Source organism: Gordionus sp. m RMFG-2023, chromosome 2 (assembly GCF_954871325.1).
Source record: "Gordionus sp. m RMFG-2023 chromosome 2, tfGorSpeb1-WG-v2, whole genome shotgun sequence".
Classification (NCBI taxonomy): Eukaryota; Metazoa; Nematomorpha; class Gordioida; order Chordodea; family Parachordodidae; genus Gordionus; species Gordionus sp. m RMFG-2023.
In genome coordinates, this window is record NC_088776.1 from 9,238,498 (window position 1) to 9,256,902 (window position 18,405).

Sequence of the window (18,405 nt, forward strand, 5' to 3'; positions counted from 1 at the left end):
ACTTGAAATATTTTCGGAAAAAAAATTTCATAAGCTAAGCTCATACCAAATATCAAAAGAAAGCAAGCCAGAAATCGAGCGTTGTGAAATATTATTTTCAATAATTTGGACACTCTGTTATAAATAGAATATAGTTTTTATTTTGTTCCCAACCTCTCAATTTCTCAACAGCTTTGGTATGGCCTTGGCCATAATTTTTATTAAATGGCGTGTGAGGGTAGGGGTAAATAAGTTTTTATAAATAAATGAACGCTGGGCGGGTTAATTTTTTTTAAAGACGATTGGCGAACAGGTTCAATATTTCTTAAACCTCTATAGCATTCTATTAAATTAATTTGGCAAGTTATATGAGTAATTATTTTATTAGATCAAATTGAAATGGGACCCATTGATATGCTTCCCTTTCGATTCAAAGCAGCATCTCAAAAAAGCCCCAAATTATATTTTTGAATTTCCGATTTACATTTACGATCAATTTTCAATAAGTAAATTATGTTAGAAACCACAATGCCTTTGACAAAAGGGAAATATCTTCAATATATGATGCATTTCAGACATGTAATACCGGGCAAGTCTGGGCCGTGAAATAATATAATCTTAAAAATACCTAACTTACCTTGTACAATACCAGACCCGGACCCGCTTTTAGAAATTAATAGATAAAAATAATCAGTTGGAAAATCATTACTGATTTATTGCTTTTATTTAAACCGGCTAGTAAATTAAAATATTTTAACAACTGTTTTTAATTGAGTCGGCTTCAGTTCTGCCTAACACCCTACATAATCATGCATTGTTGAGTGTCTGAGGTTATTTATAATTTTACCTTTTTAAATACCTAATATGACATAACACGATTCTACAAAAACATTATAAACTCTGGCCAGTTTATAACAACTTTTTATGTATTCCTTTGTCTCAAAATTTTCAGTGTATTTTTTTAAATCTCTGCTAGTTTAGACATTCATCGACAGGGTCGAGACCAATCTATCTACGAATTAAAAATGCGGCTTAAGATCATATCGTTATTGTAAATAATTTTTTTTTCAATAACTTGAAAAAAGGGCCTATTTTTCTTCTTCCTTCATATAAAACAAGGCTTTGTTAATAATGCTCATACAATTTCATGTAATATATATATTCAAACCATATCGAATCTTCGACAAACCTTTACATAAAGATGTATTTTTAAAATAAAAAATAAAATAATTTTTGACTTGTTCTCAATAATTTAAGAACTTTTTTATCTTCCAGAACTTCTCAATAAAAGGTTAACAACTAAAGCCTACTACGTGAAAAAAAATGTCGATGTTCGTAACAAAACATTCAATCTTACCAACATAACGAGTTTACATTTAGTGAAATAATTTTGAATTAGGCCATCCATAATATATGATAACTTGATAATGAAATTTTATTTTAATATAAAATAAATATTTATTTGCATGATATTTTATAATTACATTAACTATAATTATGGAGTATGTTAGTAAAATTGCTTCTTTTTAAATAAAGAGAGCGATGTGGGGGGGGGGGCAAATGTTACAACATTGAAAGGTTTTCCAGGGGATTCAACATTCCCATTCCCATTCCATCCTTGCACTAGAGATACTCAGTTAAATGTATTTTACCGCATAATATAAACAAACCATATATATTTTTCGACCAACAAATCTGGAGATAGATTATCAACTAATTCCAGTATATATATAAATTTTTTATTATTATTTAAATAGGATTTCAAGTCATAATATGGAAAATATTTTATAATACAAATATGAATGTAGATTTTTTTAAAAAAATATATAAACAATTCACTAGATTTAATCTTGACTATTAAAAAAAAACATCTTTGATTGGTACAATGAATGACTTTTTGAAAAGATTTATAAAAAAAATATATATGACGACGTCTAAATTTTTAAATATATTACAATGATATAAACGAAATATTATTTAAGATTAGTCATGGCATTAAATAAACTTTCTCCAATAAGGTGCTAATGCCTTCAAACGTATAAATATCATTTTTTTTATTGCAAAATTGTTAAGTATTGACTTAGGCCTTGTGTATAGTCAGCAAGATATCGCGTCAAGAGATTCTTAATTCTCTCTAAAGGATACCATAGCTATAGTATTTAAAATTATGCACCTTGTAAATTAGGCTAAATTCATGGTGGGATCCGACATGATTTAACAGCTGATCGGCTTTCAAAATCAATTTAAGAGATCAATTCTTCTTTAATAATATTTACAATTCTTAAATTATTATTATCATGAATAAAAATAAAAACAAAATTAATATTAAAGAAAATTAATCTAGAAAGCAGATTTAAAAATCGACTAGCTGTTAAATCGTGTCGGATCATACTAATATGAATTCAACCTTACGCATCGTTTGAGTGACATCACTACATTTCATTACTATAAACGGGCCTTAGTTAAAAATTGCTCTTACAAAATAAATAATTATAATATTGATTTAAAACTTTACAATTATATAATATAAAAAGTGATTAAAAAAAATTTATTAATAATATTTAGATATGTAGAATTATTTAGATAGATTCTCTTATCGAAAGTACCTTAAAATTTGTGAATTTTGATATTAAATTTTAAAATATACTATATAATTACTATATTTCTTCAATAATAATAAATAGTATATTAAATATAATAAATCTTTGGTGTTAAAGGGTCGGGTCAATAAAAAAAGAGGAGATAATACAATGTTATAACAACTACAAGATACATTGCTAAATCTGTCAATGAGTATTTATAATTTTTTTTATCTAATAGATAGAACTTAGAAGCAGGAGAGGAATGATGATATAAAATCAAGCTCTTGTTTTTTACAAAAAAAAACATAAATTATAATTCAGGAAATTTTAAGTGGATATTTTTTTATTTTTTATTCAATGTCATTTTCATTCATACTCAACAGCTTGGCGTACAAGAAATTATGTAGAATAAATACTATTGGCTTTGGATTGGACTTGAGATTGATGTCCTATATATAGTATTGAGAGTAATAATTTTATTTTATAGTAAATAATTATCCAATTTTTTTTTTAAATAACAAAGATATACTTCCTACTAGTCCGATTAGGGTGGATTTAAAAAAATGGCCCGTTTAAGATTATAACCAAAATCATTATGTAAGCCTAAAGATTTTGCTCATAGCTAGTAGAAATGCTTCGACATCTATTCGCAAAATCTTGATGCTTACTCATTATTTTAGCTAAAATCTTAATCGGGCCATTTTAAGAATAGACCCAAATCGGGCCTTTTAACAACACTTCTTCCTACTAAGGCCGTGTTAAGTGTTTAGCAGCCATTCTGCGTCAACCCAAAATTTAACTAAACTCTAAGAAAAGGAGATCCAAATCAAAATTAACAACAAAAAAAGGGAAGTGAAAAAAAAAGAGAATCAATAGTCCCATTTGCTTTATAAATGCAAATTTTTCTTTCTTTCTTTTTAATAAGAATATTTTTGGTTTAACGATCTTATCCCCATATATACCCCCCCCCCCGTAATGTTATCGAATCGTTAATATTGGATAGGCTTTAAAAACCGGTATCTCTTACGAATTAAGCTTTAAATTTAAAAAAAAACTAATGAAAAAGAAAAAACTCACGCAAAGAGTAACATTCTCGGCTTTACTGGAACAATCGATAAGGAGGCCATTTGCCTTATTAGTACTATTATTACAGTCTTTTTGAAGTTCGTCGAAACGCAAGCTTAAGGTGTCCACCCCGTTATCGCTAGACGCTATCAGGGCCTGGAACGGGTAATGCCAAATTAACTTTCCGTTTCCTAAGATATCAGAAGTACTATTTCGCGCTTCGTCTTTGGTGTGATTGACTTTTCCGTGGATATTCTTATCGTCATAAGGATGATTGGCTTCGATAATTTTGGAAAGATCACTGTTAAAATTGGAAACTGGTGTGGAAGGTGGGGACAATGGAAGTTTGAGTTGGTAAAGAGAAAATCCGGTAGCGCAATTTATGACTAGCTTGCAATCGACGTTTCGCCAGGTGCAAACTTAACATAGGAAAAAAAATTATATAATTTTTTTTTTAAAAAAAGAAATGGAAATTGGAATTTTATAAAATCTAAGGTTTCGATTTTTTACTATCGAATCGGCCTGACAATTCCTATTTATAAGAACTGGCCGATCCGAAATATTAAAATGGCGGATAAAAAATTATTCATGATACAATGCTAATAATTTGTATCATATATTTGTTTTTAGGGGGAAAAAATGTGGTATAATATAGTTATTAATATTAAATCAAAATAGCCCATTTTTTTTCTAGTATATTAAAAATTTTTATTGATATATTTTTGGTGTATTTTCCCTTATGGAGATTTTTTTACCATATAATGTTATTATCAAAAATCATATGGGTTGGTTCTTTTTTCTATAACCTCGTCCTAACTCGACTAAAAATTTTTTTTAGTGTTATTAAACGTATGCGTTCAAGTAAATAAAATTGGCTAAGAATTTTCGCGACCTAAATTTCGCAATCATGTTTTTCGTAAACTAGTTAGAAATGAATGTTTGAGTTTAATGATGTCGCTCAATATTTACTATGGGGCCCAAAAAAAATGCAGACCATAAAGAATATAAGATAGATGAGGCATGGAATGTGATAAGCACATAACGTAATTTAACAGGTTCAAATGATTGTTTTCGTAAGTATTATTATTTTAAAGGAGATATAGCCAACGGCAAATTTTTTCACATAAAACAAGAAAGAAAAAAAGAATGTATTACTGAGTAGAAAATTAAAAAATTTGAGAGTGCAGCACTCAAGCCTTATATATAGTGAGTTACTAACCTTCTTAGATCCGTTAATAGTATGTGGTATAGCATATTTCAATGTTAGGAAAAGATAAAATAAGATATCCTTACTTATAATTGCAAGGCAGTGGTGTAGATAGGAATTTTCATTAGGGGGAGTCCATGTTATTAATATATCAAATGAGCTGTGTGCTTGTCGTTTCAGTATAGCTAATATTTAAATTTTGCCAGAATTCGCTTTTCGAAAAAAATGTTAAAGAAATTAACATAACAGTTATATTGTAATAATCTTTCACATGATTGAGCAAGATAAAAGTACTGACAAAAATCACATTGTCTATATATAGAGGTTTTGCATGACATTGACTAATTAATTTTTGAGTCCATTCACTAATAAAATTAAAATATTTAAATCCCTGAATATGGTACAATTTCGGTAGAGTGGTTGTATCATCCAGTAAATAGGTAATTTTATCGGATTCAAGGGTCAAAATAAATATCATTATTGTTATATCAAATGAGCTTATTTTTACATTTTGTATTCAAATTAATGAAGTAAAATATACTATACATATAATAATAAAAAAGATATTATTATATTTAAAAATTTGTCAAATAAAAATAGATTACTGAAATAGAAATAATGAAATATGATTCAGTGCAAAATAAAAGATAATATAATTGCACAGGCCAAGCTTACCAATATCTCTAAAAAAATTTCAAAAGCTTTAGCAATAAATTATAACTGCACATTTTATATTTATTTTTAAGTAATAATTTTATCAATAAAATCAGAGACCTGCAGCCAGGGCCGGGCCTAAAATTTTTAAAAAAATTATACAAAACCAAATATTTTAGTCGCCATAATTAGCTATAAAAATTAAAAATAAATTAAATATATTTTTATAAAGTCCGGGCCGGGCCTGAAAATATAAAACCCAGGGGCCCATACAAATAATAATGAATAAATGAGACAACTTGAAAAATATAGAGATGTTTCCATAAACATATCAATTTTAGCAAATTAAAATGCGAATTTCGTTTAAAATTCCTGTAAAATTATGTGAATTTAAGGGGGAGAAATTAAAATAAAAAATCGGATCATTTTCATGAGTATTAAATTATTTTTTTTACCGCAAACGATCTCCCTCACTTCTTTTATAGCGTGAAGCGTTGCCGCTTTAACCGTGCGACACCACTCAAGGCTATCTTCGCCACCAAGGGGAGCGGATTCGTAACGGATGGCGTGAGTGCCCCTCTGGGTACCAACACGACAAGTGAAGCGAATATTTTCGTGACGCGCATAAAACTCCCGTTTTTTCCCGTCGAGAACAGACGCCATGCCGGACGCCATAGGAGGAATCTTTTCGGCTATATGGGATTCAGAACTTTTATTTTCGGGGGGCGGCCGATGGTCCTCATCCCTTTTTGATTTAATGTTTAGTAAATATAAATATTATAATGAAGAAAAATAAATAGTGGGCTGTTAATAAATCTGACATTCTGATCAGAAGACATGAATATTGTCGTATTGGAATTAAAAGGGATTGATAAGTGCGAGACCAATTAACTCTCAATTAAAGATTATTTAAACTGCGTTTAAGAAAGTGATTATAAAATAATTGGGAAATGGAATTATGTATTATCTTAAAATTTGCTTATGGTTTGATTTCTCAAATTAAAATTCATTTTCACTATGAGCGTTTGTGTTTTGTTTAGAGTAAAACAATTGCATTATAAATTTATTAAGGGGGGGGAGTACCTAATATCGGAAGGAGCATTTTCAAGGATGGGTGAATCATCATTGATAACGACGTTGGGCACGGACGAATTTCGATGATTGGGAGTAGTTCTTATAGTTTGCGATTCGGGGAATGACTTAGAGTAATTTTCCATATAGGTTCTAATCATGGTGATAAAAAAATTTAAATAGGGTTTTATTAATTAATCGTCATTATCCGTATATTGGGCAATTTATATTTATTTTAAATTCCAATTATTATGAGGCTAAAGAGCCAGTATTGTTCATATTTTTATCTAGGAGAGACCGAAGGTAGTGTTATCCCTGGGCAGGTAACTTCATCTCATAATTTTAAAACTAAAACTTTGAGATTTGAAATTTTAACCAAATAAAGAGGCTTGAATGGTTCTAAAAATGTTTCACGCAAAATTGCTCATGAAAATTTTTAAATACAAATTTAAATTTTAACCTACCAAAAGAAACTTTACAAAATTTTCCATTTTCCTAATAATTTATTTTTATATAAAAGTTGCACAACTAAATATCAAAAGTAAATGATAAAATTTTCCATTATATAACAATAATGTCTAATTATCAATCCCGACCACAACTCAAAAGAAGCGAAATATAAAAATTTCATTTGCCAATTCAAGACTAAATATTATTGCAAATAATTGAGATTCTTATCATTTATTCGTGATCTCAATCTGGCATTTATATCGCACCATCTCAGTAGATTTATTAACATCCTTGTCTCTATTCATACCTTCATCCCTCCCCCTCCCCGTTATTATAAAACTCTTTAAAATTAAAGAGAATAAATAATTTACCAAACTCCATTTTCTATCTTAAAAATAATGAATTCAAGTGGTAAAGCGTAAATGATTTTTTTTTTGCGTGAAAAAAACGCAAAAAAAGATTATGTTTAAAAATATCCCTTCAATTTGAACATCGTAGATGTTCGTTAGAAAAAATAAAAAGCTACTGCTAAATTTCTACGCAAGAACGCATTTATAAGAGCTCTAGCCAAACCGCCAAGGAATTATGATGAATTTATTTTCATTTTTTCTCATACCCGACGGCTCAACCATTCAAAAATACTTGAAACTCGATTTAGATCAATGTTAACTTAACTACAAAATCTGTTGTCTAACAAAATGACTAGAATATATTTCGTTTTTAAATTTCGATCTAAATGCAGCTAATTACTTAATTTTTTTTTTTAGAATTATGGAAAGATCTGAGCAGGTCTGGTTGACCTTCACAACTTTTAAGGAAATAATTTTTTAAAAAATATTATATTAACAAGCCATAACGCCAAGAGAAAATACTTAAATCGATATGAAAACTTTAATTCATTCATTCATCAGTCCTTGAAAAAAAAGAAGAAATTCACATATTTTGTTATAATGATTATTATATATAAAATCTTTTTAACAAAATAAAAGGAAAAATAAGCATAATATCGAAAAAAAAAATAGCCTGGTCCGTTATACATTTCGCAATCACACATATTTAACATTGTCTAAGAGAATTTTTAAAATTTAATTGATTGACTTTAATAATTAGTTGTTTTTTTTAAAAAAAAAGGATTCATTCATTCATTTAGCACGTTTTCTTTAAAGAGTGAATTTTGATCTTTCAAAAAAAAGGTAAGTGATTAAATTATTGATTTTGTGTTCCCTCTTCTTATTTTGCAAATCAGTATCTTCAATATATGATTTAATTATAATCATTTTTGTTCTTTGATTTTTATATTTCTCTTTTCCTTTTTTTCTTCTTCTACCTAATTTACGCGAATATTGGATTTATTTTCAATTAAGGAAATTCTTAAAAATTTATTTCCGATAAATATTTATGAATCCACGGTAAAATGAGAAAATTAGCGAAAAATAATTCTGCTTGCTTGAACATCATCGGACGGGGAATATCGTAGTTACATTATTTTGGACACCGGCTAGCTCAGATGTTTCATGAGTCGACCAGAGATATGCGGATATATAAGGTGCCCGAAATAATACATTGGTACACTAATTAATAATTTCTAGATTATAATAGTCTTTGGAATAATATAGATTACGTATAAATAAAATTTAAGTTTTAGAAAATAATTTAAAAAAAAGCAAAATACAGAGCCAACTGAATCGGAATGACTTACCTGAGTTGTTAAACCCAATTATTATAAACCACACACGAAACCGAGACGGATTTATGGGCTCACAGAACACGGGTTCGGGCTTCTTTCTGAAAATTGGTTTCGATTAAGTTCTTGTTATCAAAATTCACATAATAGAGTTTTATGTTATTGAACCATAATTCGGGTTTCATATCCCTGCGACTTACTAGGGTCTAATTGGCGGGAGGCTTAAAAATTTTGGTAAAAATATTGTAGTTTCCCCAAAACGACAAAAGTTTAACTTGTATTATAAAAAAAACTTATTTACTATTCCTTTTAAATCTCTCCCAATCCAAATAAATAACGAATGATTTATCGATTTTGTATATTTTATAATAAGAAGGAATAATAAAAAAAAGGAAAATTCGTAATTTCAATTTATAGGCGTTTTAAAAGCTTTTCCATAAACGGATTCATAAATCATACCTAGAAAGAATAATTGGTCATTTATCATTTTCGCCATTTGGGAGTTATTTTTCATTAGGACGGTAACCTAGGGAAAAAAAGACGATTTGTTAAAAGAATTTTGTTCCACTTCCCCATCAAGTTATAACAGATATTGTAATAACTTAAAAAGGTTAATATGGACATGAAAATTTAATATGCCAATTAAAAATTGCCAATAAGGGATCCCTATATTATAACCATTTTTTTCAAAATAAAAAGAAGAAAAAATATAATGAGGTAGGAGTTAGATATAACTTTTGGAAAAATTTGGTAGAACACGCTAAGCGGAAATTCGGAGATCTATTTAAAATATCTCTTATAATAGATAAATACTTCATTATTTTTTTTTCGAAATTATAAAAGAATTAATACCCTTACACGATTATATAATTATTATTCTTCTTTTTTTAAAAACCAAAATTTTTCATTAAATTTTAGATAATTTGGAGGGATGTTTAAAATATTTCCCCTTGATTTTAATTCTCTTTAGTCTGTTAAAGATAGAGAAATAATTAAATAGTTACCCCCAATAGCGCTATCATTTAAAAAAAAAAATCTATAATCTAATTAGTTGTATTATAAATATAAAAAAAAATATGGTTAATTTTTTTGTTAGAAAAACTGAAATGAAATAAGGTATAAAATAAATGTAATTAAAAATTACACAAAAATAACGATTTTGAAAATTGGTGATTGGCCAACTTTGATTGGTAGTTAGAACTCTGTAAAGCCCGGCTCGTTAAGAATTTTTGTTTGCACAAGTTACCCGCTTTTTTTTAAAATTTACCCAATATTTTACAAATAATTAAATCAGGACCGTCAGAATTTTACGAAAAATCTTCCGGCCACCCATTTTAATACCTATATCTAATTCTTTCCCAATGTCAATTAAGGATTCTAATCTCTCCTCTAAGGCTATCTTTTTTTTTAAACAACCATTTTATAAATCAATCGTATTTGATATCTGTATTGTGTATTTGTTAATGGATCATATCATATATAACTTGAGGAAGGCCGGGCTTTGCAGATCTTTGTAAATTAAGTAAACATAAAAATTTTATAAAAGAATTTTTTCTTGCGCGAGTCCGACAAGAGCAAGATTTTTTAAAAAAATTGGAATTGAGTTGAAATATTATAATATCTATGGAAAAATTAAAAAATTACGCGTATTTATTCACAAGATATTGTCTCCTTAAATAAAAATATATTTAACTAGGCTATCAATTGTCATAAAGTTGCAAATCCAAGTATAACATTTTTTTAAATTTAATAATGAATAGAATCACAATATGAAAAATTTAAATAATGATGAATCAAGTTTATCAGGGCTTCAAGCAATGATGTGGTTAATTTTGGAAATGGAAATTATGAAAATGAATAAGTGAAATGCGTTAAATGAAAAATGATGTAATTCTGATTGACATTTCGATTAATCAAAATAATAATCGAGGATATTTCTAATATTTAATTTTCGGGCCTGAGTCGGGCCCCCGAGAAAAAGTTTTCAATACCAGAGTTCCAACCTGAGTCGGGCTTCGGGAATAATATATATCCTAAGTTAGGTTATAAAAACGAGAACGTGACTCATTAGTAGGCATATCTCGTAAAGAGTTAATATATAGAAAAATATTATTATAGACAGAATAACTAATCTCATATTTTATAGAATAAGATACAAGAGATTGCTTAAAATAACATTTTTAAAAGGTATTTAAAATTAAATAAAGAAAGTCATCTAGATATTTTCTTAAATTTCACCAATAAAGTCTTAATTAAAACCTATTGGTCGCTATAAACGTCCATATATTTAATTTATTTAATTTTATCAAATAAAATAATTTTTTAAATTTTTTTTAAAAGAGCTATATTTTTATAAAAAATTTAATTCTATTTTAATATGCTAGGATAGTATCGCTTCTTTATGATTTATTTTATATAAAATAGTTTATATTGATAAAATAAATATATGTAATGTTAAATGTTTTGATTTTGATATTAATGAATATTTTAGTATTTCCGACCCGGCCAGTAATGTACAAGTTGCCTGGCCTAATTTTTTGAGAAGTAAAAATAATAAATCTTTATTAAAATAATTATAAAATATTCCGGCTGAGCCTGTAGAATATTTTATACAGATCAAACGGCCTGAAAAATTTCACAAGTTAACCGATTTGAAGGATGGGCTCGGACAATGCCGATCTAGGCACATATTAACTCCCAATTTCGTAGTAAGTTACTTAAATGAGATAAGTGATGATAAGAAAAGGGTAGAGTTTAAGATTATAGCATATAAGAAAACCTGGAAGATAGCAATGGAATGGTGTAAATAGGTCGAGCCCAATCTTCTTCAACCCAAGGAACCTTATCATAAGCGTTTATATCTTTCTCGTTTAGGGTTAGGAACACGGGTTTCCATATCAAAGAACCGCTGCTTGTTTTGACCTATAATAAAAAAAATAATTAAAAGTGAGAGCAAAAAAAGGAAGAGAATAAATGAATGATTTTGAAAGATAATTTTATTTCAGGGTTGTGTACCCGAATTAGGGGTCAGGGGAATTTTAAACTTTATTCAGAAAAAATTATGAACAGGAACTTAAACGATAACCGATTTTCTGAAATAGGTCTGAACCTGCCCCGCAATTACCCCGGATTCGATTCGCTCATAAATCGGTATGTTTGGTCAGTGATCTCAAACTGTCCAATCAAAAAATTAAATTTAGGAACCGAACTTTAAAATTTTTTTATAAAAATGATATTAATAAAAATCAGCTTTGGACACCTTGCATCGAATTAAGGCGATAAAATTTTGGCGTTCGCGTTTTGCTTTGAAAAAAAAATGATATAAATATATATTCAACCTTTTCTTTTATAACAACTTATATCGGTAAGGGGAGAGAAAAAAACATATTGTCATGTTAAAGCGAATCAGAGTTTGAAAAAATTCTTAAAAAAATTTTGAACAATCTTTGAAGATTTATTTTTGATCAAATTTTACCTAAAAATGCCAAGATCTTTTGTAACTTTCATGCATAAAAAATTTTTCTAAATGAAATCACTTTAAAAAAAAATTTGATAGAAAATTTTTTAGAATTCTGGAATCAACTATTTTGATAGTTTTTGGAAACAAAAATAAGATTATATCAGAATTTGCTAGATGCTAATTTATATTTTCATGTCTAGACATTTTTTTATTAGGACGAAATACATAATTATATTTGATCAACAGCATGGAATATATTTTTATATATCACCATATGTATCGTAAAATTTTAAAACGGAATTATCTCAATTTAAAGGTTAGATATTTTAACAATCTGCAAATCCCGGCCTGGCCAGTATTTTTTAATAATATTTCGGATTCGAACTGGGCTGGGTTGTGCTTAAAATTTCAAATACGCTATCGCTATATTTTGTGGAATAAAAATGTTTTATAAAATTCCTGCAAGAAACAAGGAGCATTTTTTGTTGTAGGATATATATTTTTTATATTAAAAAAAATAGTAATTTTTTCTATACTTAAATAAATTCGGGGTGAGCCGCATGGCTAAATAATTTTTTATTGAGGGTGGGCTTTTAGGAACAAATAAAATTCGGGGCCGGGCTTGAAAAATTAGGCCCGTGCAGATGATCATGAATTTATCATACCCAATTTATAACTTTATTTAAAATGTTATAGCACCCTTCAAATAAGTAACGCCATTTCGTGATCCATCTTTTTTTTTGTTCAATATTTGATTTAATTATAATAATTTTTATTCTTCGATTTTTATATTTCTCTTTTCGTTTTTTTTTCTTTTCTTTCCTGATTTACGTAAATATTGGATTTATTTTCAGGAAATTCATAAAAGAAAATTTATTTTCGATAAAAATTTATGAATCCATGGTAAGATGAGATAATTTTTTAAAAGTAATAACAATATTCGTTTTTATTATTGTTACAGGTAAAGTGGAAAAGAATTCTGTAGAGTAAAAAAAGGTCAGATTCTTTTTGAGGGGTAGAACTATTTTGCTATTTTTAAAAAAATATTTAATAGGGGAGACGATGAATATCATAGTTATATTATTTTGGACGCCGGCTAGCTCATATGTGAGTGGACTAGAGATATAGAGGAATCATCGATGGACGAATAGTATTGGCATGTTGATCACGGAATTGTGATCCCTACACGTAGTTCTTATCATAAAGATTCAATTTAATTTAAGCGTCGGATTATGATTAGAATAGACAACAATGAAAAGAGTTCCGTAATACCACCCTGAGGTAAGTTGAGTCGGAGCGTTAGGTTATTCTCCAAACAGGAATTAAGTATAAGAGCATGCCAATAAGGTCATACAGATTTATAAAATCTTTATTTAAATACGGGTATCCAAAATAAAATATTGTGTATATAAATTAACAATTATTTTATGAGTAAGTTTAAAACAGCCAATCAGATCAAAAACGGCATTAACACTCAACCATGTTACAATGAAAATAATGAGTCGCGTGCACACTAAATTTGATTCTTTACCAAAAAAAATTGGAAATCTAATGAGGTTCTTCATTAAAATTTATAATAATAAAAGTTTTAATACATATGAAAAAAAAAATAAAAAAAAAATTCTCTTTCAATATTATATCGAAAATAACTAGTATTTCCAAAGTTACGAGGAGCGTATAGTTAGATCACTATTTTACTAATGAAACGCCTGACTTCGAAAACGTGAATGTTGGTTCAAATCTTGTCAGGCCATAGGCTAACTATTACTAGTTACTTTCGAATTAGATAAAATGTACATGCACACTATAATTATTTGCATACGAGGAGCGTATAGTTAGATCACTATTTTACTAATGAAACGCCTGACTTCGAAAACGTGAATGTTGGTTCAAATCTTGTCAGGCCATAGGCTAACTATTACTAGTTACTTTCGAATTAGATAAAATGTACATGCACACTATAATTATTTGCATTTTAAAAAAAAATATAACGACCGAATTAACTCGCAATTATTAAATATATTTCATTCATGATATTTATGATATCAAAAATTAATAATTACACTCAATTATATAGACTTCAAATATATTTTTTGTGAGCACATCTTATAGTTAAGGTCAAGTAAAATTTTTTATATACAATTTAAATAAATATTTTTTACAAAGACACTTGATATGGCACATCCTTGTCTATCCTGATTGTAACTTTTCCAACCCAATTATTTTTTTGTTTAAATTTTTTCTCAATAATATACTTAATTTTTATTTATATATTCATTCAAATTTTAAAAAAATTTTATATTGAAAATTGGAAAAAGATAGATTAAACTTAGTATCAACTTAATGGCCATTAATGTGGTTAAACGGCTCATTTTGAGCCTATTTTTTAAAACGGCGCCAGAAAAATATTGTCCAAGCCTCGAGATCGATAATATATGCCGAGACCTTTGTTCCTTCTATGAGCAAGATCTTCAGGCTTAAGTAATATTTTTCTGGATGAAATATTGAGTTAGCCGTTTTTAAAAATCGACTCAAAACGAGCCGTTTAACAGCACTAATGGCCATACCAGATCGTTCGAGTTCATAAGGTTAAAAGATATCAATAAAAAAAATCAAGGGTTGCTAAATAATTATTATATATTTCTTGTTCACATTATAAATTCTATGTCTGCTTTATCTTAATTTAATATATTTTTGTTTATTAATAACTAATAAATTCTCAATTTCTCGAACTTTATCGTCATTTAGGGTTACCTGACGTCCTCTTTTTAGAGGGCATGCCTTCTTTTGTTATATCTATAAATATATTTGATCTAAAAATATGTCCGGTATCTATTTTAATTTTACTTAATTTATCCTTCTTTTTGAAAATAAATAATTTTTTTTCATATTATAGGAAAAGTATCTTTGCAATTACTTCATAAGTTTTGTTATTTAAGAATTATTTATCAGTACCTGCAATGGAATTCATTTTTATAGGTTTCACATTTTATATATTATATTATATGATATTTTTTAATAGAAATTCCTCAATTTTATAAGGCAAAGAAATTAAGCCTTTTTTAGCATGTGCAAAAGCAAAAAAAAGACTCAAATAAATGGAAGAACATCATAATCCTGGAATGAATTCAAATGGATGCTTATAATTTCCAGTGATAAAAACAGATTTCGATTGATTATTCAATTATAAAGAATTATATAGTATGAACCCCAGAGGAGACCTAAATCTCAATATTTTAAAAGGTTCCATAAGCGCTATGTGATAAGGATGTAAAGAGAAAAGGTCTAGGTAAAAGTGTTTTGCTGAATCAGTTATTTATTAATCTAAATATCAAGATATTTTTTCGAAGGAGCTCATTTGACGAATGTATGGTTTGCTGCCATACATCAAAATTGGCCAAAAATTTTTATATGGTTTAACTTTACTGTATGTCTGCATAGCTCCAATTTTAATGCAATAGAAAACTGGGTTTTTATTTTAAAATCATAAGGAAACAGTGGATTTTTCCCAAAAGAAAGTTTGAAACTTTATCCCAATTCTGCCTATGAATTAATGCCCTCTATCATTAAAGACCACATGCCAAGAATTAGAGCTATGGCGACCATTTTGATTTTTTGGAATTCATTTTGATTAAATAATATATATTTTTTTAAATAAATTCATATCTATAAAATTGCTCAATAATAAAAAGGCTAATATTTTAGAATAGTTTATTACATCTATTATGAAGTGATAAATTTTGCATCAAAAATTATTTAAGTAATTTTTTTAGTCAGGAGTTTTAATATGATTTAAAGTATGGCTTTAATTTTGAAGCAAATAAAATCAAGCCAATTGTATTATATTAAGTAAAATATTAAAAAATAAAATAGCCTATGCATGTACCCCATTAAAAATATATAGATTAATTGATATTTTCTTAAATTTGTTTTTATAAAATTTTTCTTTAAAATTTAAAAAAAATCACAAAGAGAATAACCATTAGATATATCTCAAGAATTTATGGAAAGGACACACTAAATTTTTTCCACATTTTCAAGGAGATTGTGTTCCCTCCCGACTAAACAATGATGCCAACACAAAAATTTAGTTTCAGATTTTGATAAAATAGAATATTATATAAAATCAGGCAAATATAATTGTCCTAAATTTCCCTTAATAAATTTATATTAATTCTCATGGGCATAATAACAATACTATCAGAGATGCATTGATTCCATCTTTTTAATTAATATAACATTCTAACATAGTGTATGAAGATATGATTAAGATTGATAACAAAATAAGTATTTATCAGAGACCTGCAGAGGTAAAAATTTTAGAGTCTGGATTTGATAAAATAAAATTAATTTCAAGTCTAGCCTGAATTTTAATGTTTTTTTATTTTTAAGCCCCACCTTGGATATTTTTTGGACTGGCCAAAAATTCTAAAAATTTAATTATTTTAGAAAATTTTGGTTGTTTTGCAAATTGGGGAAATAAAAAATATGAGCAGTAAATGCATATTAAAAGCTTCAACATATGATTTTCCAACTGATTAATTGATATAATTTAAATTTATTTTGTAAATTGACCTGGATTTTAAAATTTTTCCTAATTCTAATTTTGAACTTTTAAGCCTAATCCAGTTTTATAATAATACCATTTATGCTGGTTCAGTTAAGGCCGGGTTCCAGGTATGCAGGTCTTTAATATCTTTTTTTATATCAGTTTATAAATTTGTAAATGATTTTTCTTCCATAGCAGAGTGAGTATTGATGTATCTCTAGTTATGAACGTTTTGGAAAAAACTGAGAATATTAGGTAATTTAAATATAACATCATGATATATTCATGATAGAAATATTAGCAAGGCATATCCCCTTAAAATTATTAAGCTGAAATTTTAGGTGGCATCAAAACTAATTATCTAAAACTTATAACACAACTTTTTCTTTTTAATAATTAAGTAATAAATTAATTTCTAAATAGATAACATTTAATTTTACCTGTTGCAAAAACCAATTCATAAATATTATCGGTAAATCTGTAGCTAATGCTGGGTAATTATCATTGGCATAAATTATACAATTGTAAAGTAAATTTTTTTGGGTATAATGAATGTCATACATCCATTCAAAGGCTTGGAATGAGTTATCAAAACGAATTATGATAGAATTTAATAAATCTGGTGATAAAACTTCAATAATATTATAATCATTGTTATATTTATTTGAATATTTAGCATTATTTTGACTGGCACTATTAATGTTTGTTTTACTGAAAGTGTTATGAAGAAAAACAAAACTAAGCAATAAAGGAATTGCTTTGCAATCCAAATTACAGGTAATATCAGCCATGGGAATATTTGGATTTAGAAATTCACAAGGCATGTCATAAGTGGTCCAGCCAATTGAATTTATTATGGAGGATTTAATAAAGTATGGTGTAAATTCTTTCAAATACTGTACTATACATAAAAATAGAAAGAATTAAAATATTAATGCTATTTTGTAAAATTTACCTTCTAAATCAACAACATCGCCAGAGTTTTTAAGAATATGAGCTGCTTCATCATGAGTAAAGCCCGTTATATCTGTTCCATTCACACTTATTATAGCGTCTCCTATCAAAAGTGTGCCTGTTTTATCAGCAGCCATACCTTTGAAAATTTTGCTTATTAAAATGGGCATTTTATTTTCTTTTCCTCCTTTAATACTTAAACCCAAACCTAAATCAGATGATTCTTTTATAATTCTTATTTTACGTTTAGAATAATTTAAATTGAAATTATTGTAATTTAGAAATGGCAATGTCTCAGAAGTTGGATTTTCTTTTGATTTTAATAGGCAATTCTGTTGAGTATCAGCATTGTTAACCGTGAATAATTTATTATAATCATTATATAAGTTAGAGTCATCAGGCAAGCGAACAATTAAAGCATTGTCTCGGAGATTCAATATAGCTTTGATCCATGCGTCCTGCTTGATGTAAATCTCAGCTGTTCCCGATTTTTCATCAGACATAAAGGAACGAATGCAAAAAATGTTTCGACCGAACTGAACCTTCCTTTCAAAAATTAATTTTTTATTTAATGTAATTCAATTTAAAGACTTTATAATTATCTTAAAATATTATTCATATTTGATAAAAAAGGATTAGAATATCATTATTATATAGTGCAAATTAATTATGGATAGTATTTTTATTTGATGGAATATGAATGTATTCTTTTAATAAAAAACAATCGAACTCCTATAACATCTTTGAATA

The 18,405-nt window shown here is 27.5% G+C and overlaps 1 protein-coding gene across 1 annotated transcript; it reads right to left on the reverse strand.

The window, feature by feature from the left end:
- Nucleotides 1-1,863: 1,863 nt before the first annotated feature.
- Nucleotides 1,864-18,161, reverse strand: LOC135923413 (beta-1-syntrophin-like). Its single transcript, XM_065458141.1, has 7 exons — nucleotides 17,657-18,161; nucleotides 17,142-17,602; nucleotides 11,472-11,614; nucleotides 6,571-6,711; nucleotides 5,943-6,232; nucleotides 3,639-4,045; nucleotides 1,864-3,010 (listed from the first exon to the last, which is right to left on the reverse strand). The coding sequence occupies exons 1-7, from the start codon at nucleotides 18,156-18,158 to the stop codon at nucleotides 2,912-2,914; spliced, it is 2,043 nt and encodes a 680-aa protein (XP_065314213.1). The 5' UTR covers nucleotides 18,159-18,161; the 3' UTR covers nucleotides 1,864-2,911.
- Between the last annotated feature and the right edge of the window lie 244 nt (nucleotides 18,162-18,405).

Bases quoted from the DNA above. Each gene is read 5' to 3' on its own strand.
- LOC135923413 (XM_065458141.1), bottom strand. From the start codon at position 18,158: ATGTCTGATGAAAAATCGGGAACAGCTGAGATTTACATCAAGCAGGAC. The intron at 6,712-11,471 runs GTTTTCTTATAT...CACCATGATTAG, and splicing joins ATTCCATTGCTATCTTCCAG to AACCTATATGGAAAATTACT. The intron at 3,011-3,638 runs GTGAGTTTTTTC...TACTATATATAG, and splicing joins CCGAGAATGTTACTCTTTGC to GACATCAATCTCAAGTCCAA.